Source organism: Dipodomys merriami, unplaced genomic scaffold (genome assembly GCF_024711535.1).
Source record: "Dipodomys merriami isolate MVZ:Mamm:240054 unplaced genomic scaffold, mDipMer1.0.p SCAF_154, whole genome shotgun sequence".
Classification (NCBI taxonomy): domain Eukaryota; kingdom Metazoa; phylum Chordata; class Mammalia; order Rodentia; family Heteromyidae; genus Dipodomys; species Dipodomys merriami.
The window spans coordinates 2,916,613-2,938,197 of NW_027202871.1; the positions used below are offsets into that span (position 1 = coordinate 2,916,613).

General features: G+C 45.0%; 1 protein-coding gene and 1 long non-coding RNA gene across 3 annotated transcripts in view; one reads left to right on the top strand and one right to left on the bottom strand.

Annotated features, from left to right (window-relative positions):
* LOC138827357 (uncharacterized) overlaps window positions 1–12,685 on the top strand; it is a 32,190-nt gene extending 19,505 nt beyond the window's left edge. Inside the window, exons 2-3 of the long non-coding RNA XR_011372048.1 lie at window positions 11,289–11,494; window positions 12,025–12,685. This is a non-coding gene — a long non-coding RNA (uncharacterized lncRNA). The remainder of the gene's footprint in view (window positions 1–11,288; window positions 11,495–12,024) is intronic.
* Kcnab1 (potassium voltage-gated channel subfamily A regulatory beta subunit 1) overlaps window positions 1–21,585 on the bottom strand; it is a 216,565-nt gene that overhangs the window by 33,535 nt on the left and 161,445 nt on the right. For both annotated transcript variants that reach the window (XM_070022896.1, XM_070022897.1), the window contains exons 3-7: window positions 19,429–19,466; window positions 18,632–18,711; window positions 16,621–16,665; window positions 14,389–14,433; window positions 12,065–12,108 (exon numbers count right to left, since the gene is read on the bottom strand). In XM_070022896.1, coding sequence (XP_069878997.1) covers window positions 12,065–12,108; window positions 14,389–14,433; window positions 16,621–16,665; window positions 18,632–18,711; window positions 19,429–19,466 — 252 coding nt within the window. The remainder of the gene's footprint in view (window positions 1–12,064; window positions 12,109–14,388; window positions 14,434–16,620; window positions 16,666–18,631; window positions 18,712–19,428; window positions 19,467–21,585) is intronic.

The window sequence follows — 21,585 nt, forward strand, 5'->3', positions numbered from 1 at the left end:
TATTTATTGAAAATTAAACTCATTCAATTAGTATAAATCAGAAGAAAATGACTGCCTTGGCTCTATTACACATATAAATTTTAATAAAACTCATCTAAAATTCATTTCAATATCAAGTAGAAAGCAAGTGAAGACTCTGTTTCCTATTTTACTCATGCTATCAAATTTTACAGAACCTATGACATATAGCTGAGCTACATTTTTCATCTTTTGAGAAGAAACAAAAACACTAGCTGCTGTAAAGACCTAAGATGTATTATGAAGGAGAAAATGAGGGTCTGAACAGAAAATCTGGAACCAATAACCTAGGTTTCATCCCTAACTAGTTGGTCACATTCCTAAAATTAATTAATTTTAGTAAAATTAAAGCATCCCTAAAATAGAATGCATTATGGAAGACATTATGCAGCCCAAAGCAGGGCGATGTTCAAGAATTATCTCTCCCATTTCCACAAGTCACTGCCTTTTCTCATCAGATTCTTTAGTTCCTCAGGAAGACCGGAGATTTTTCTCTTTTTATTATAAGCATAAAATTAATTGCCTGTTAAATGAGGCTCTTATAAATTTAAATTTGGCTCACTTAAATTTGATTTTCAAACTGGTTTATTGGACAGTCACAATTACTTCCTTGACGGGAAAATGAAGTGCTTGAATAGAAATATTTTGCACTCACTGAAAAGGGTTGTCTACAATGGCACTTGTTCAAAGCCTTGAAGAAACGACTGAGGGCAGACAGGTGCGATGGGGCCTAAACCCTGCTCTTCCCACACCGCCACGTCTCTCAGGGTTGAAATAGCACCAATGTCTAAGAGAGAGCTCGCCATTTACTTCACTTTGAAAAGTAGCAGGCTCTGAGTCATGCATTGTAGGGCATAGCCAGTCAAACACAGACACTGTTTGAAAGGCTCTGATTATGCCTGTCAGACATAACCAATCAAACATGTGACAGTGTTGGAATGGTTGGCCCAGTCTGGGAGCCCTTGGACGTTTTGTGTGACTTCTGTCATCTGAAGTGGGACTGACAAATGCATTGGCTTTCAGAACTACTCCAGAGATGGCTGTGGAAGACATTACAGAGAAATAGAAGTGGCAGTTATACCAGGGTGTTCATATTTAGGAGAAAGCGACTCCAAGACAATTGCCACATCCTTCTCTGGACTCCTTGGTTTGGAGAGAGCACAGGTTCCCGTGCCCGGGGGCAAGGGCTGTCCCTTCTGAGGACGGTCCCCATCGCTGCCCCACTGCTGCCCAGGGCTTCTCCCAGCAGCCCACCATAGGGAAAGTAGCTCCAAGAGGCTACAGGTAACCTGGCCCCATTGTGGCCAAAACTTATAATCCAGCTCTGGTTATCCCTAGCACACACTGTGTCCTAATGGGATCCTGAAACGGTGCCTGCTTCCATGAGTGAAAGATGCTTGGACACAGCCTTCACCCCAAGGATCTGACCTTGTACACTTTGGCTCATTGCTCAACCTCATAATGCTGACCTGTAAACAGTGGTGGGGGGAGAGGGGGTTCATGAAAAGACCAGTCTCCTTTGATTGACCCTTCCCCCCACCTTTCTTTTGTTTTTGTTTTTTTTTTTTTTAAGATAAGGTCTTCTGTGCAGCCCAGGTTGGCCTAGAGTTTGTGACTCTCCTGCCTCAGCCTCCAGAGCGCTGGCATTATAGGCATGTGCCACCACACTGGGCGTGGGTCGTATGGATGGTATTTCTTCTGTGATTGGTCATGTGACTGCAAACTATCAGGACATTCTGTTCTTTTCTATCTGGATCGTTTAATCTAGTAGAAACAGGCAAGTCATAGCAATGTAAAGTCATATTCAACAACTGTCTCCTTTTGTCACATTTAGGGTTGTGCCAGTAAGTTTTACCTCCACGTAGGAAGCATTCTGCTGAGCCCTGGCTAGGGGGCAGGTATTAAGTTTAAGTGGAAGGCAAAATGTATTCACTGCTCAGTTCCACAGGGGCAGCTGGGAAGCCAGGAACAACCTGAGGGGCTAAATGCTCCCAGGTAGGGAACCCACATGCAGAAAGTGCTTTATTGTTGGTCTGACCTCAGCACTCTCATGGGATCTGTGGAAAGCAGTGCAGGAGGAGGAGGGGGGGGGGGGTATGTGTGTGTGTGAATGGCCCGCTCTTGAGCAGATAGCTAGCTAGGAACTGCAGCTCCTCAGGAGTCCATAGGATAATAACTCATATGCAGAAAATAGATTTCAATGGAGCATAGCAAAGTAAACCAAGGCCCATTTTTCATTTCTTTTTTTTTTCCTTAGGTTTGGAGTATAACAAATATCATATTGTTTAGAAGGTACACTTTAATTCAGTGTAAGCCTACAGATTTCCAAAGACTTTAAGCAGGATTGAAATGGTTAGAAGTGGTTGTAGGGATAGAAGCAAAAAAAAAAAATTTGGCAAGGGGTTGGGAAGGTGGTTCAGTGGTAGAGCGCTTGCCTTGCATGCATGAGGCCCTGGGTTCGATTTGTCAGCACCACATAAGCAAAAAGAAAAAAGCCGGAAGTGGTGCTGTGGCTCAAGTGGTAGAGTGCTAGCCTTGAGCTGAAGAGCTGAGGGATAGCGCCCAGGCCCAGAGTTCAGGCACACAACCTGACCCAAAAAAAGAAAAAAGAAAAAAGCCAGAAGTGGCGCTGTGGCTCAAGTGGTAGAGCACTAGCCTTGAGCTGAAGAGCTGAGGGACAGTGCCCAGGCCCAGAGTTCAGGCCCCACAACTGGACCTCCCCCCCCCCCCAAAAAAAATGGCGATTCTGCCTGGGCTCTCCTCCATCCAGAATGCCTTTCATCACCTTATGCTTTTATGTCTGTAGTATGTTTGCTTTCCTATCTTGGAAAAAATGTTGTTTTAAATAATGTACACTCCTATAGTATATAATTTCCAGTTTCTTTTAGTAGCTTCCTAGTCAAAATGTAAGACTTTCCACCTCCTCTTTCTGATCCTCTTTTTTTTTTTTTTTTAAGGTTATGTGGTATAAGAATCACATGCATCTATACCTCCCACTTTAAAACACAGTTATCCTGGGAGAGTTAAGTTTCCACGAACATGGTATGCTAGAAAGGAATACTGGAATGAATGCTTTCATTCAGAACTTTGAGACGTCTTCAATTATCTTTTGAAGTTCTGAGAGTGAAGTTTAACTCCTGTCATTCACTAAAAAGTTTCAAGCTGATATTTTGCAGTTTATTTTTCTTTCTTGTTTATATAACCATGGCTGTACTTGGAATCACATAATGAAACGGAAGGCCAAATGCAGAAACAGAAATATCATTTGACTATAATATTCACAGCCCCATTCTACTTATGCTATGACTTGCAAATGACTCCTATTCCACACAAGGCACTCAAGGCATTCAATCTGCCAAATTCTAACACTGGCTGGGTGAATAAATAGAACTTTAGGGTTTGAAATGACCCTGGGATTCTGAGTGGATATAACAGACCTATTAGTGAAATCTCTTCTCCCTCTGTTGAATTTAATGAGAACATTATACTAACTGGATCTGAGTCAAGGACTTGGGTCTCGTAGAAGAGTTTTTTTTTTTTTTAATAGGATTAAAAACAAAAAGGACTCCAAACTACATTAGGCACAAGCCAAATTCTTTGCATATTATGTAAAGTAGTTTTATTCAAATGGCCAAGGTCTCCCTGCATACAAGTGGGCTGAATTCTGTATGAACAGGACTCTTAATATCTAATGGTAATTCTCAAACATAATGTGCATGTGAATCCCTAGTAAGTAAGGTCAACTTCAACACAGGAAAACTCCCATAAAACTCCAGGATAGCTATTTATAAACTTTTTCAAATTTTACCCTGGGTTTAGAAATAGTCTATATATAAAATTTACTTAATTCTCTACTTTCTGCTTTCTTAGAAATAGTCTCTGTGGTGTTTCTTGTACTCATGAGTCCTGGCTTTCAGCTAAAACTATGAACTTCAAAATAATACCAATAACACCAACAATGACCACATAATAACAAGTGACCTCCATCTCAAAAGTTTCAAATTTTGTATTAAAGTTTGAATCTGGGTCAACTTGGATTTCAGCTGAACTGGTTTATCCAACCTAAGAGACTGGTTCCTAAGAGAATTCCAGACTTAATTAAAGGAAGAAGAAATCTAAGCCATTTCTATTAAGTTAGATGAGGCCAGAAGAAAACAGATTTTAAAAAAGGACAGAGAATTGTGAAATTATTCACGTGCTTTGGTAAACATTAAAACAATGGAGATTTGATGAATGCAATGGCAGAACTTCTCCATCCTTTTTTAAAACAATCTTTGTCTAACAAAGATTTTATAATCTTTGTTGCTTCCAGGATGAACCATTTTCTGAACTTCTCTCCTTGTCAATCAATCAACTTAAAAAGAAAATAAGGGGACAGTGGCCACAGGTCTGGGAGGGGACCCTGACCAGGACAGACAGCGGCATGGACTAGCACCATGTTCAGATGCAGAAAACTTTCACAGTGCTGCCGGTCAGCTCAAAACCAATGCTGGGTACTGTAAGTTGTTACCAGGGACCCTCCCATGGGGGACCAGGGCTGGTGGAGACCCAGCATGCTGAGCCCAGACCCCCTCCCTCCTGCACGAGCTGAAGAGTTCAAAGAGGCCAGAGCCCTTCCTTACCTCCCTTCTGCTTCCTGTGGAAGACCTAGACCACTAGGTCTAAGATTGGTTGAGCTCTAGGGCCATGGACCCTCTGCAGCCCTGGCTGCTGACAGAAAGGCCTGAGCTGCTAAAGGAGAGTGGGGACATCTCCCTGCACCGCTCTGTGGGAACTCGCCCCATGCAAATCTCACTCCTATCCCGGAGGCCTGAACTCAGCCTCCCCAACCCAACGGAAGCAGACACCAGACTGGACCCAGCGCCTGCCTCAGACTGTAGCACACACTAGCCCAGGACTGGACTGTGAGCAGCCCGGGACCAAGTTCATGCCAGTCTGGAACTGAGTAGGGGTGATGTCCTGGTCCCTCCCTGCAGGAATCTGTCTCCCGCAGATTATCACTTGTCCCGGAGTCCTGCATGCAGCCCTTCACCCTGTGGGAAGTAGACACTGGATCAGGACCAAGAGGGCACCAGTCTGGTACTGGAGTGGGGTCAGTATCTCCCCTCCGCCCATGGGAGCCTGCTCCCTCCAAGGCCCCGACTTGTCCCAATTCACATCTCTGGCAGGGACAACCTCCCACTAAAGCATAGTGGGCTCCCTCCCTCTTCCTGCCCCCCTCCCACTGCGGGGCTCAAATGAGAGCCAGGGTCTAAACACCAATCCAGGATGACCTCCTCACTACGGCTGGTGGGCGTCTGCCCACCCCAGACACAGATCAAGGCCAGGACACTGGCTGCTCTGTGCCACATGACAGGACCCACCACTGGGCCTAAACCTAGGCCACAACACCAGACCACCCTGCACACCACAGAGCCCTACCAACTGACCAGGACACATTCCACTATCTGAACCACCCAGAGCTGAAAGTTGCCAGATGCAAACTCTGCCAGAGATCCATCCAGTGAGTCGTACATCCACCACCACACACTGTCGCAACCTGAACAATCGCAACAGTCCCTGAACCCAAATGCATAAATCACAACGGAAGATGACAAAATTCATGAAAAATCAAGACAACAAACCAAATCCAAAATCCAACAACAATGCAGGGAAGAAACCCAGTGAGAGTGAAGAGGACGACTTGAAAGACAAAAGAACCATTAAAGTAATGATGAGAGAACTGGCCAACAAAATGGAAAGGATATACAAAAACAAATAGAATGCAAGGAGGAAATGACAAAGAATGGAGAGAAAGAAACAAAGATGGAGAGACAAAGATGGAGAGAAAGAAACGCTACACACCTCCTTAAAAGATGAAATTAACACCCTGAGAATGGACTTCAACTAAGAACTTTGAAGCATACAAAGTTTGATGTCCTTATTGCAAACCACTGTTGAAATCATAACTAACAGAATAAATGAAGTAGAAAATAAGAGTATCTGGATGTGAAAATAAAACAGAGGAATTAGGATTAAAAAAAAATCAAAGGATGAAAAAAACACTCAGAAAAGGGAAATCCAAGAATTGGCAGATTCAACAAAAAGATCAAATTTACACATAGTCTGGGATAGATGAGGGGGAAGAATTCAAAACTAAAGGTATTGAAAACCTATGTAACAAAATAACAACAGAAAATTTTACCGATCTCAAGAAAGAAAATCTCACCCACCTGACAAAGGCATACAGAACTCCCAATAGACAGGATTCAAGAAGAAATACTTCTAGAAACATTGTACTGAAAACACTGGACTTAAAAAACAAGGAATTAATTTTAAATGCAGCAAAATCAAAGAAGGAGCTATCATAGAATGGAAAGAAGATCAGAATCATTGCAGGTCTCTCCACACAAACTCTCAATGCAAGGAGAGCCTGGAGTGGTATAATTCAATTCCTGAAGATCAATAACTACCAGTGAAAACTGTTGTACCCAGCAAAGCTATCATTCACAATTGACGGTGAAACCAAAACCTTCCATGACAAACAAATACTAGTTTGGTAAGCACAGAAAAAGTAAAGAGGCAGGCTGGGAAAGTGGCTCAGTGGTAGAATACTTGCCTTGCATGCATGAGGCCCTGGGTTCGATTCCTCAGCACTACATAAGCAAAAAAGCTGAAAGTGGTAGAGCGCTAGCCTTGAGCTGAAGAGCTGAGGAACAGCGCCCAGGCCCAGAGTTCAGAGTTCAGGCCCCACGACTGGACCCCCCTCCCAAAGAATAAAAGAAGAAAAGGAAAGAAGCAAAATATAGGAAATCAAGAAAATGGCAGGAAACATGACACATCTCTCCATAATAACCTTAAATATTAAAGGACTCAATTCCCCAACCAAAAGAAGTAGAGTAGCAGATTGCATTAAGAAACAAGATACAGCCAACTGTTGTCTCCATGGGACCCATTTCACAGCCAAAGATTAAAAAAAAAATTCCGAGTGAAGGGATGGAAAGAGATCTTTCATGCAAATGCATCCTGCAAGAAGGCTGATAAAGTAGATTTTTCATTAACTCAGTACGAAGAGACGAGGAAGGTCATTACATATTAATAAAGGGAATGAAGAGGAAATCACAGTGGTCAATATGCACCACACAATGCAATATGGTAAAGAAATACTTTCGGATATACAGAACATGATAGAACCCAACATAATAACAGCGGGAGATTTTAACATTCCACTCTTGCGAAAGGACAGGTCAACCAAACAAAATTTAACTAAATGAAACCATAACCCAAGTGGACTTAACAGACATCTACCGAGCTTTCCACACAATGACCCAATTCACATTTTTCTTAGCAGCCCATGGAACATTCTCCAAAATTGATCACATCAAAGGACACACAAAGATTCTAAGCAAATACAAGAGAATTGAGAAAAGTCCTATCTGACCACAATGGAATCAAACTGGTTCTCAATAACAAAACATATTGCAGAAAACACCCAAACACATGGAGGCTGAATAACACACTACTGAATGACATGAGCCACAGAAGAAATAAAGGAGAAAATTAGAAAGTCCTTGCAAGGAAATGAAACACATCACCTTGGAATCTCTGGTATCCAGCAAAAGCAGTGCGAGAGGAAAGTCTATAGCTCTAAGCACACACATAAAGAAAACAGAAACAGCTCAAGTAAATAACCTCATGATGCAACTAAAATTGCTAGACAAACAAGAGCAAGCTAAACTTCAAACTACTAGATGGAGAGAGATGGAAAAGATTAGAGAAGAAATGAATGAAATAGAGACTGAAAAAAACTATACATAAAATCAATGAAACAAAAAGCTGGTTCTTTGAAAAAAATTAAAATTGACATATCACTAGCAAAACTGATGAAGAAGAGATCAGATTCAAATCAATAAAATCAGAGATGCCACAGTTAACAACAAACATTCAAGAAACACAAACAATTATGAAGAGCTACTTTCAAAATCTATACTCTAAAAAGATGGAAAACCTAGCAGAAATGGACACATTTTTAGAGACATACAAACTGCCTAAGCTGAACTAAGAAGATGTAAACTGGTTGAACAGGCCAATAACACTCAAGGAGATTGAGGAAGTAATTAGAAACCTTCCAACAAGGGAAAGCCCAGGCCCAGATGGATTCACAGCTGAATTCTGTAAGACTTTTAAAGATGAACTAACACCAATACTCCTCAAATTTTCCATGAAAAAGAAATAGAAGGATCAAATCCAAACTCATTCTATGAAGCCAATATCACACTCATTCCAAAACCAGGCGAGAATCCAACAAAGAAAGACAACCACAGACCAATTTCTCTGATAAACACATATGCAAAGATCCTCAATAACATATTATCCAATAGAAATCAGAAACAAATTTAACAAATCATACATTACGACCAAGTAGGCTTCATCCCACAGTTGCAAGGCTAGTTTAACATATTCAAATCAATAAATGTCATTCACGTCAACAGAGCCAAAGACAAGAACCACATGATTATCTCAGTAGATACAGAAAAAGCCTTCCACAAAATACAACATCCATTCACATTAAAAGCTCTAGAGAAGCTACGAATAGAAGGAACATTTCTTAATAAAGGCTCTATATGACAGACCAACAGCCAACATCATACTGAATGGGGAAAAATTAAAACCATTTCCCCTAAAGTCAGGAACAAGGCAAGGGATGTCCATTCTCTCTCTACTCCTCTTCAGTATAGTTCTGGAATTTCTAACCGGAACAGTAAGGCAAGGAAAAGACATAAAAGGGATTCACATAGGGAAAGAAGTCAAACTATCCCTATTTGCAGACAACATGATCTTATACCAAAAGAACCCAAATGATTCTATTCCAAGCTCCTAGAACTGATCAACTATGGCAATGTAGCAACATACAAAACTGACCCACCAAAACCAGTAGCCTTTCTTTATGCCAATAATATATAAGCAGAAAGGGATATCATGAAAACACCCCATTTGTATTAGCCTAAAAAAATGAACAACTTAGGAATAAACCTAACCAAAGATGTAAAATACCTTTTAGTGAAAACTATAAAACTCTAAAGAAAGAAATCAAAGAGGACACAAGGGAATGGAAGGACCTTCCATGTTCATGGATAGGTAGAATCAATATTGTAAAAATGGCCACACTACCAAAAATGACATACAAATTTTATGTGGATCAAAATCCCAATGAAGTTCTTTACTGACATTGGAAAAAAATCCAAAAATTCATATGGAACAACAAAAATCCTGAATAGCTAAACCAATGCTAGGCAAAAAGAAGCAATGTAAGTGGTATGACAATACCAGACCTCAAGATCTACCTCAGAACCATAATAAAACAGCTTGGAGTTGGCCCAAAAATAAACCTGAAAATCAATGGAACAGACTAGAAGACCCAGAAAAAAAAAAACCACATATACACTTACAGTTATCCGATATTTGATAAAGGAGACAACATCATCCAGGGGAAAAATAACCTCTTCAATAGTTGATGTTGGGAAAACTGAGCAGCCAGATGCAGAAAACTAAACATGGACCCCTGCTTTGTCACTGTGCACTAATACCAATTCAAAGTGGGTCAGAGACCTCAATGTCAGACCTGAAACTTAACTACTGCAAACTACTCAGAAAAATATCAGAACTTAGAGGTATAGTTTTTAGTTTCTGGTGATTCCTCTTTACCTCATGTATGGTGTTCAAGTGTACATCTTTGGAAGGGTTGGGGGGAGGGTACAGAACTAGAAGGACAAAGGGTGAGAAAGTACAGCAGTAAAGCTCTACACACTGGTGATAGTGAACTCTACAACTCATGGGTGAAGACAGGAGGGAGGGACTGGGAGAGAGTGAGAAAACAGAAGACAATGTACGAAAGGAAATGTACTCATTATGCAATTGTAATCTCTGTACATCACCTCTATAATAACAATAAAGTAAATTAAGAACAAAAAATGAAAAGAAGGGAAGAACTTTGCAGGCAACCCAAGTGCTTGTTCAAGTGACTCGGCTGTTTTTCTCTGACAAAGTGCCTGAAGGACACAAGTCCTGGGTCAGCAGGGAGGAGTCAGCGGGGAGGGAACCGTGTGAAGAGGCAGGCTGGGTTTGACTTTAGAATCCAACTGGACAAGAAAGCCAGAGAAGGATTCTGTTTGGAGGAGGAGTTAGGAAACCCAAGGACGATGAGAGCTGTAGCTTCCTAAAGAGCATCCTTAGGAGAGAAGTTAGTAGAAAAGCAGGCAGGTAGGGAATTGTGCCCTATACAACGTGGCAGGATAGGCTGATAAATCAAAACCTGCCTGACAATGAAATGGCGGAAGGAAGGAAGACTTCTACATGAGGACACAGGCAGGAAGAAGTAAGGACTGACCCTGAGGCTTTGGTGCCACAACAATTTAGGCAACAGCCAGGAAACCCAGCAATCAACCATTTCAAGGACTCCAAGTCTCCCTGTTGAACCCGAGCTCTGAAGCCCCCAGAATGGATGGGATAGATGGAAGTGTTATCTTCCGTGGTGTGTTGATACCACCCCCCCTCTGCTGTATTTCTCTTCTCATAAACCTTCCTGTCACCTTTACTATGTTCACATCTTTCCTGGATTCTTCTATGGACAGCTATAAAAAACAGAATAGTTCAGCTGCCCTAAATATCTGGTAACACTTATGCTGAAGTGGAGACTAGCAGCTGTGTGTATCAGGGAGTTTCTGGGTGATGATGATGACAAAGATAACACATATGAAGCATTCATGATGCAGTGGACACGGCGCGTCACACAAACCATTGGGCTGCAATCTGTCTGCTGAGGTTCCATGCGCAGGGATTTCTAGTCTATGCTCGCATCAGAGACAGAGGCTTAGTGAGGATTTCTAAGAAACTTGCACAAAGCCACTCAGCTCATAAATGACAGAGTTGGCCAAACTCAGATAAGACTTTGGAAGCAATACAATGATATACATACTATTGTTAAAAGTGGTGTGTGCGTGTGTGTGTGTGCGCGCACGCGGGCCCACCAGTCCTGAGACTTGAACCCAGAGCCTGGAAGCTGTCCCTAAGCTTTTTTGTTGTTTTTGTTCAAGGCTAGCGCTCTACCACTTGAGCCATAGTGCTGCTTCCAGCTTTTTCTGCGTATGTGGTGCTGAGGAATCGAACCCAGAGCCTCATGCTTGCAAGGCAAGCACTCTACCAGTGAGCCACCTTCCCAGCCTTGTGTGAGATATTTCTAAGCCATGTTCATAGGCCAAGGAAGTCCTCCTAAATTAAGCATTGTCTTTCAGATGACAGTCTTGGAAAAACATTCACAACAAAACAACATCCTGGAAGAAAGCATTTGTAGCACACACAACCAACAGGGAGGGACATGACTCCCGTATGAAAAGCTCCTGTAAATGTTCAGCACCACACCTGACAACGCAAAAGAAAAATAGCTTAAAGCACAAAGGGTGAACCCTTAGAACAAGAAGAATGAAGTTACACAAAGTATGTAAGTAAAACCAATTTATCTAACAAGTTGGTATGTTACTTATAGAACATAGTTGTATTAAAATATGCCTTTTTCTTTGGCTTACTGATAACCTTTCTAGAATGGATCTTGTTTCCCCAAAATGGTTCATTTGGTTTGAATGACACTTGTAATTCATAAGTGAAAATTTCTAAGAAAGGAGAAAATTATATCTAATGGTTTAATCATGAATCTAAAGTTATAATAACCTTGAATCTTTATGAAGTCATTCATTTGTGATTACCACACAACTCTGTAGGTTGAAAAGTGGCACACGGTATACTTACACGCATCAATAAAGCTCATCACAAAAGTCTTACAGGAATACTCTATCGTACTGGTATTAGCTGTACTGGAGGACTTGGAGCACTTGGCCTACTCCTCCTGGACCCCATCCACCCTGCACTCAACCCCAGGGAGGAACTCGGCTGACTGTGGCTCTTCCCATGCAGAATTCTTTCCTCATCTAAGGGGTTTTTGAACCTAATTGGTGGCTACTTTTCTTGATTCAGGGGCCCACAAACAAACATGAAGCTGAGCAGCAGAACTGACCTTCAATGATGTGCTTTCTTGACAATCCTCTTTCTGTCTCAGCTCTGCAAAGAGAAAGGAGTTCGTGACTTGACTGAGCTTTTGAAAAAAATTCTGATTCGAAATGCAGAGGAATAATAACTGTCACTTAGTCTGCATTGCTAATTTTCTACCCTGTTCTTGGCGGATTCTGCAGGGGTGGTTGTTGTGTACTCCTTTTCTTCAGTGATGCAAGGATTGTATGGTGTCCACAGCATTACCACTCCACTCCAGGTTCACGTGACAGTCAGCCGTTTAATCCGCCAAGTACAGCCCAGCCCACACTTCCACCCCCTCAGCGCTTGAAGGAGGTGGAGGAGGTAGAAGGGGAGGAGGAGGAAAAGGAGCTGCTGGTGTGAACTTTCCCAAGCAAATTTAACAAAGAAAGTCTACAAAGAAACTGAACAACTGTTTTTTCTTGAGAATGTGATGAGCCGTTTTTCCTTTAGTTTCCTAAGAAGACAAAACTTTTGAAAATGAACCATACAAGGGAAAACCTGGAGAGAGCGAGTGAAGAGGTGACATTGTCTAAAAAGAAATGTTCTCTTTACCTGACTTATGTAACCCCTGTACCTCACCTTTATAATCATAATAAATAAATAAATGAAGACACACTGTGTTGATAGAAACTTTCACCCTCTCAGTTGATTCTCAAGCTCTGGACAATTAGAAAATAACTGTGGTGGTTGCATTTCACAATAGTCAGGAATTGCTTCTTTAGCATCAATACTTTGGGTAGACTCTGGTTTTTTTTTTTTTTGTTGTTGTTGTTGTTTAGTTTTTGTCAGTCATGGGCCTTGACTGGGCACTGTCCCTCAGCTCTTCAGCTCAAGGCTAGCACTCTACCACTTGAGCCACAGCACCACTTCTGATTTTCTGGTGGCTCATTGAAGATAAGAGTCTCATGGACTTTCCTGTCCAGGCTGGCTTTGAACCGCTATCTTCAGATCTCAGCCTCCTGAGTAGCTAGGATTACAGGTGTGAGCCACCATCACCTGGATTTTGAGCAGGCTCTTTAGAAACCATAGCTATTCACCTGTGTGAATGTGTCTGTACAAAGTATATTTATGTACTGTATGCACAACAGCACTAGGTAGAGTTCTTGCACATTATTTTGCTTCCAATTGTTTCACTTCCTAGTTCACCATGGGCAAACTTTTGAGTACCATTGCAAACATACCAGCCAATGGTATTATGGGTTATAAGACAAGTAAGAGATACCACCAGGTGCCATGCGGTTTGATTTCTGTGGAAATGGCAATAGGAATTAGAATGCAACTTCTACCTTCATTTATGTCATGAATCAATGGGCTGAAAACCAATAATAAAATATGCAAGTGTGTGTGTGTGTGTGTGTGTGTGTGTGTGTCTGTGTGTGTGTGTGTGGGCGCGTGTGCACGCGCACTCCCAATATACCTTGAGATTAGAGAGCTCCTACAGAACTGGCCCCTCCTGCCTCCTCTTTAAAACAAAACCACATACTCTCTGCCAATTATTGAGGCATAGACAAGGGTTGGCTTGCTTCTGCTTTCTTTTCTTTTCTTTTCTTTTTCTTTTTGCTCAGATTTCAACACTCCTGGAGATTCCCATGAGCAGGGTGGTGCCAACCATTGCTCTGGTATTTGCACTGGCTTGCTGGTTTTCCTAAGTTTGTCAGAAAAGGCCAGCCTTCTAGTTCTCGCTGGCTAGCGTAAACACGAGTTCAAACCCTAGCAGTCTGGTCCATCAGAAACCAACTCATCCTGTGAAATTGGTTCTGCATCCCACAGCAGAGAGCAGACCTCTCTTTCATTTGGCCTGACAGCAGTGGTGTGGGTACAGCTTCCTGCCGTCTCCCCAGGAGATGGTCCTTTTGATCAGCCGTCTCCCAGCCCTCTGCAGAAAGGACCAGAGTCTCACAAGTAAAGCCAGACAAGCTATTTTTATCTTTGCATTCCATGGAAGCCTCTGAGCTTTGGCAGATTTGAGTAGCTTTTCTTCCATTCTGATGCTTTAGTTTCTTCCTCTGAAATCTGAACTCTATTTTGGAAATGATTCTAAGTATGACACTGGCATTTGAAAATTCTGTATGAATCACTTAGTAAAAGTGACCGCATGCTTTTTATGCTCTAAATTTCTTTGGGAATCCTAGCCAGATTGCTATTTCTGTAGCATGAGGAGATAAAAGGCAACAACACATAGCTCTCTCCAAGCCAATTAATTTTAACACAACTCAAATGTAAAGTAGTTGTCTAGGAGAGAATAAAAAAGCACCAAGTACTAGTTACTCCCTTCCCGGGAGGGAAAATATAAAATGTGGAACTTACTTTCCGCCCCAGTAGAGTTTGGTTGTTATGACCAGGCTGGACCTCCTGCATACCAAACAGCCACAGAGAAACAGTCAGAACATTGCATACCAAACAGACACAGAGCAACGGTGAGAACATGATATACCAGACAGACATAGAGAACACAGGCTTGAACTCAGGGCCTGGGCGCTGTCCCTGAACTTCTTTTGCTCAAGGCGAGCACTCTACCACTGGAGCCACAGTGCCACTTCTGGCTTTTTCTGTTTATGTGGCATTGAGGAACCGAACCCAGGGCCTCATGCATGCTAGGCAGGCACTCTACCACTGAGCCACCTTCCGGGCCCCACCACTGGCTTCTTTGTAACAAGAAACATTTGTTGCACACATCGGCAACCCTGTCCCACTGGGGTTACTTCTCAGAGAAGCGACTGGAGTGGGCAGAGAGGAGGTCTGGAGATAGGGCATGTGGAGTGCCCAAGGGGCTGACATTTGCTATTTAGTCCTCCCACCTTGCATTCTGCACTGCGTGGGGTAGGGGGAGAACATTTTTCACCTTCAACTAAAAGCTAATTGGAAAGCTCTGAAGAAGGAACGCCACTCTCAGTGGTTCAGGGCAGTTGTGTGTAACTGATACTTCACACTCATTCAGTACCACTGCAGACTTGTTTTTCTGCAGTTAGGTTCCCTGCAAGTGTTGGCCATGTAGGGGTACACCCCAACGCTTGTATTCAAGAGTGGACAGGGCCACGTGCGGTGGAGCATGCTACTGTGACTACCAGGTAGTGCGCCAAGGCCTTTGCACACTTACCACACTTTGTCAGCACATACTCATGAGTGGTCCGATTTGTAGGTGGGGAAATGGAGAGTCAGAGCAGTGAAGCAACCCGCCCCTGTAATACACTAGGAAGTGACTGCCCAGGACAAGCAGCGGGGTGCGTTGCTGGACCCAGCTTTCATGGGTGGGTACAGTGGAACATACCTGTAATCCCAGCTACTGGGCAAGTAGAGGAGAGTGGAGGAGACACAGGGGGAGGCCAGCTGGAGCATGAAGTGAGCATGGCCCCATCTCAAGAAAACAATCCACTCCGGAGGCCGCAGATAGGAGGATCGCAGCCTGACACAAGACCCTTTAGAAAAATAACTATTTGGAAAAGGACTGGGAGAGTAGCTCGGTGGTAAAGTAAGGTAAAGTCCTGAGTCCAAGCCCCCAGCACCACAAAGAGAAAGCGCTGTGAGGGCTCGGGCCTAGGAAGATGAGCTATATGTCTTCAGAGTCCCCGGACAGGAGGGTGGTGTGAGTGCTCTCAGGCGGGAGGGGAATGGGCTGTTACCCACTGTGACATGGGGCTGTCCTCACCCCTGCCAACGACACAGCCACCCTCATCACCACTAGTTCGGGGCACAGAAGGTGCTGGATGGGGCAGGGAGGCCCCTTGCACGGAAACGGTAAAGTGCTTTTCTGAGTACCTGAGTGATAGGGCACCACTGTGGGGAAAACAGGTGTTGTTTTCTGAGTACCTGGGTATAGGGGACAGGTGCCTGCCTGTGCTCAGATAAGCTCCCAGGTGCTTAGCCCAGTGGCTTCTTGTTTAGTCATTTGTTTGCGCCCAGAGTCGTTAATCAAATGAACGGCGGCCGTACACCTCTGTATGTGGGTATTCCTCTCCCTGAAGCTCGTTTTCCTTCACTTAATTACCACGAATGGCCAGGAGAGCTATGAAAATGTGGCCTTCTTTCATGCACAAATATCTCATAAACACTCTCTTTCTCTGGCCAGGCCTGCAGTATTTCACTGTGATCAATGATCAGTCAATAGTATTTGAAGTGCACGTAATGAATGCTGACATTTGTTTTTAAACCATTGTGAATCATTTCTTTACCAAGAATGGATTTTTGACAGCTCTTTGATTAAGCACATAGATTAATTTTTTTCTCTTTGGTATACTCAATGGTAATTTTTAAAAAAGCCAACAGCCAAGGTGCCAGTGGCTCACACCTATAATCCTAACCACACAGGAAGCTGAGATCTGAGGATTACAGTTCAAAGCCAGCCTGGGCAGGAAAGTCAGAGACTCTTGTCTCCAATTAACCAACAAAACCCAGAAGTGGTGCTGTGGCTCAAATGGTAGAGCGCTAGCCCTGAGCAAAAGAGCAAAAGGACAGCACATGAGCCCTAAGTTTAAGCCCCAGGACCAGCAACAACAACCACAACAAAGCAGACAGAGGGTAATGGTTGGGGACTGGTGGTACCTCCAGCCTTTCTTCTTGATGATGCTCCCCAGAATTGTCTCGGCCCTGGGGAAGAAGCAGAGAGTGTCTCAGGATGGGCAGCCAGGCCAACCTGAACCCCAGAGCCATTCTTTGCTGGCATCTCAGAGCCCGCACAGCCCGAAATAGAAGCGTTCTCTGTTGGTAACGCACGCTCCACTGGTTTCTGCTTGTGCCAGCACAATCCTGCTATAGAGCATTCCAGAAGTGCCTGCCAAGTCCTGACAGGCTGGCAGGGGACCGCCTGCAGGCCTGATACTAAGAAACAGCAGAAGCATTTGGCAGTTTGGTGTTTTTCAAACCACCGATCCAGTGTATAAATATCCCAGGGTCCACCGAGCGTCAAGGTATTCTTTCTAATTGTGTGGCCATGAGGATAGGGGAACACACATTGTCTGGGCAGAAAACATAGGCTCCCGGGTGATCTGGAGGGAGGATGAGGAACCCGTGACAAGACCCAAGGAGGAACTGCAGAGTGCTGTCCTGAGGCCGGGCCATGGAGAACTCTACTGAAGAGACCTACTCCCCTCCCCTCCTCCTCAGTGGGGGCCCAAGATTGAGGAAAGGGGAACTTCCCCCCCCCCAGGTCCCTGGCAAGACCCCTACTCAGCCCCAGAAGCCCCTGGCCGTCAGAGGCTTCGTGAAGGCTCAGTGCTCTGCCACTCTCGAGCTTGAGGGAAGGTCCGGGCTAACTGTCACATCACGTCAGCAGAAGTTCTGCGTGTGTTTGGAGACACAGCCTGGAAGAAATCATGATGTGGGGTAGCTGTGGCGTGGCCCCCACACAGCCTGGCACCGAGTGCCAGCACCAGCCTGGTCTTTGGGAGCGCGCTCTGCTTTCCCACATGCCCTTTCTAACTCAGAGTTCACAGTGGGATGCTCAGTCTCACACGTACATGGGTCAGGTCAGTAGGAGTCAATGGATGGGGCCTCGCAGGGTCCACGCGCTACCACACTGCGAGCTGGGTGTGCTGGCCGAGCCACACAGGGCTGGGTGTGCTGGCCGAGCCACACAGGGCTGGGTGTGCTGGCCGAGCCACACAGGGCTGGGTGTGCTGGCCGGACCGGGTGTGCTAGGGGGACTCGGCCCTCATGACTTCTGCTTTCTTGGACTCACGGAAAACAGAAGAGATGTGGGCCCCAGAGTCCCCAGCTATGAACACCTGTCCTTGAAAAGCAGGATAGGGGCAGGGAGGGCACCAACAGACTTTGTGAGGACCCCGCATGGGCAGGTCTGGCTGCTCTGGCCTCCCTGAGGGACTGAGGGGCCTGGGGCTGGATGTTGATCACAAACGCGCTCAGCTTAGAGGTTCTCGGGATTCTCACACCACGGTCCAGATACTTGGCTCCTCCACTTCAGGAAGCAGACATCCGTGTCCACGCCACAAGGCCAGGACCCCCGGTCTGTTCTCCAGGGCACCCGTGCCCGCTGTGACCTGGGCAGTATGGGTGCTGGAGGCCCCAGGGGACACTCCTGTGGGTGAGCTAGCTGCTCACATGAAGCCCCACACCGGAGCTCAGGTCCCAGGAAGGGCATGGTGGGAGGTGACTCCTCTCTGGGCCTCTCTGCCCTCGAGGTGGGCTGTGCAAGGTGCTCTCATGAGAGCTACTGAGTCACCAGCACCGCTGGTCAGCAGGGAGGGCGTCCAGCCCTCGGCTGCTCTTCCGGACCTGCAGGTAGCAGCCAGCTTTGACTCATGTTGGATGCTGTTCATCCATCTGCTTGCTCCCTCCCTCCCTCTGCTCCCAGACCTGTAAACCATGGCCCTGGCCCCCTAGCCCCGCCTCCTTCCCACCCACATCCATTCAGGGACAGTCTGGATGGCCAGAGAGAGCCAGGGTAGGCAGCACATCCAGGGCTAATGGTGGTAATGGAGGGGAGGGGCAGGGCCCTGGTGCCTGGGAAGGCAGCAGCCCATTCCCAGCAGCCCCTGGAAGAGCCCGGAACATCCCGGGTGTCTTTCCAAGTGGACGCAAACAGGTCGAGACTTACTTTCCAGCGGCATAGACCTCAGCAGTGTCAAAGAGATTGACACCACTCTCGTAGGCAATCGTCATCAGCCGCTCTGCCACCTGCAAGGGGACAGGAAGGTCAGGCCGGGGCTGGGGTGTCCCCAGCTTGGGGAGTCACCTGGAAATTTCACTGCAAGACTGGCACTTAGTGAGCCCTCTGCGCGACCCAGCGGGGCACTGTGGTGTCTCCCATACTGGTCCCACAACGTTCCGTGCCATCTCCTCCCTCAGACAAAGCTCCAGTCCTATACAGCTGCTTGCTTCTCCACACTCTTCTCTGTACTGGCAGCTGGATGAGGCCTGACCTGAAAGCTTGTGATTTTATTTTTTTCCTGGCTGCTTAGTGTGGATGCACCATCCATCAGTCAGAGTCCAGGCTGTTGTAAACCTCCTGCAGCCCAGCCTCCTCACAGAGGGCCTAGATCCACACTGGGTGGAGGCAGTGGGTCACCTGACCACCACGATGGGGTCCTCCCTGCCCAGCCCCCAGACATACCTGAGACCTTGTCCTTCTCATAACGTGACAGAAAATTAGTTAATTCCAAATGGTGTCATTGTCTAATTCCAATGGTTTCATTCATTCCCTGCCTCAGGGGCTATAAATAAATAGCCTAAATGTAAAAATGGCAGGGGGGAAGATAGAATTAAGACTTCTCTTCGAGTCAATCTTACCTGTTTTCGGGATTCAATCTCCCCTGGCCAGAGAGGATCCCTTCCCCCTCCCTTCACCCCCAGCTCTGCCATCTCCCTTCACAGTGGAGACAGGAAGCCACTGACCTCATCTGAAATTTGGCCTCCGAATGTCACCCATGTTCCTGGAAGAGAATGAATATTTACACATTATTCATAATCTCTTTTCTAACACTGTGTCAATAAGAGGGAACCAAATCTTTTTACACCAGGGCCATCTCAACAGTTGTGCGAGTTCGCAGGGACGCGTGGAGGAGGGCGCGTGTGCCCCCTGCTGCTGGCTTCTCCTCCTGCAGTGGACTCCATCCACGAGGGCTCTGCACCCCTCTGGGGGAGGTGGGCGCCACCACCATGGCAGCCCCATCCTGAAGGAAGTTCCTCTCCCTCCACAGGACCCCAGAGCCAGGGCTCCTAAGCCCCTTTGGCTCTTGCCATTCTTGCTTTCACCTAGCTAAAAGCAGCAAGAGCAGGCAAACCACCAAAAGAGCGTGACCTTGGCTTGCCCTTGCCCTCTGTTCTGCGTCTAACCAGACCTTGATTCTGTATCCCCCACTACCCCTCAGAGGGGACCCAGCACTACTTGCAATACCCAGACACCACGCTGATGCTCTGATTGGCTTCTCCAGAATGGGAGTGGCTGTTGGTCAGGTGAAGATGAGGACTGGGAAGACCTGGGGATCGAGGAATGGGGCAGAAGCCAAAGATGTGTATGTGCTTCTCTGAGCTACAGAGAGCCTGAATCTGCCCAGCACCGGCGGGCAGCGTCTCCGTGAGGGAAGGCCCACGTCTTCTGTGGTATTTGAGATGTTGAATCCAATAGCAGTTATTTACCACCAGGTGTTGACTTTCATGTTTCTTACGGTAAACTGAACTTGTACCTCTTCTGAAAAATAGCATCGTGCATTTTAAGAAAAAAAAGAAATAGGAGTGTACTTTCTTTTTGGTAAATGGGAAGAATATTCAAACGAAGACTGCACAGAAAATTCCCAACCTAAAGGCACCCTAATACAAACACCTGGGACTTTTATCCAGAAAAGATGGGCTTCGGAAAACGTGATGAACTGAAGCACTGCAGCATTTGTTTTTGAGAGAGAATAAGCTAAGGGAGGTGCTCTGAAATTCTGCTGTCTATTTAGTGAAAAAAAAATTGCCTGGGCATCAAAACCTTTGACAGATAACACGTTTATAGTAGAATCCTATCTGAATGCTGCTGGAAGAGGTGTCCACAGCCTACCTAACCTTCCGCAAACATTACATACTCACCAGCTTTTCAGCTCAGCATCCTGAGACATGATTATGCACTTTCAGGACAAGTTAGATTACTGGTGATCTTTGCTATTGCAGCAAGTGGAAAAACAATGTAACAATTATGTATGAAAAAACCCAGCATACTATTAACTGTATTTACTTGTAGAATGGTAAGGATTCTGAAGGGATCAAAGAACTTTTGGACAAGAAATTTATGAAAGGCCAAAACATCAGGGAATGGCTTGCCTTGTGTGATGACAAAGGTCTTCAACTGGTTGCCATTAGAAGTCACTGTTAAAGTGAGTCCCTATTACCCAGAGGGAGGCTGAAGGATGGACGAAGCTGCCGTCCAGCGTGGATGGGAGACGGCATGATGTGATAGGGACACTGTCTAATCTCTTACTTTCCTCATTCATCAGGAAGTGCCTTGGGCTAAAGCACTAAAGTGGGCCAAGACATAGATTTAGTAATTATCACCACAAATTAGTTATTCTTCATCTACATCTTCAAGTAAAATCAGGTCATTGTGTGCTTAATGAATTTTCTGGCTTACTTGTGCTGTGATGCAGAGCAGGATTTTTTTAAAAAAAACTTTTTTGTTTGTTTTTTTTATTGTAAAAATAGTGTACAGAAGGGTTACAGTTACATGAGTAAGGTAATGAGTACACTTCCTATTGAGCATTGTTACCTCCTTTGTTTATCCCCTGCCATCCCTTCCCTCCTCACCTCCCCAACTTCTCCCTCCTCACCTCCAAGTTGTAAAGTTTGTTTTCAACATAGTCTTGTACATCTCATTGTTACAATGGGTAAACCTGTATCCTTATTTCAGCATTTAAAAAAATCTCCTTTCCCCTCCCCAAATTAGAAAAATGTATATACAAGATTTAGGGGGCACTGACATCTAATAGAGTGAAAACAGGGGATGTACTGTGGGGAAAGCACATACCAAAGAAGCAAAAAAATCACATAGTACATTTTAAATAAGTTAAAAACAAT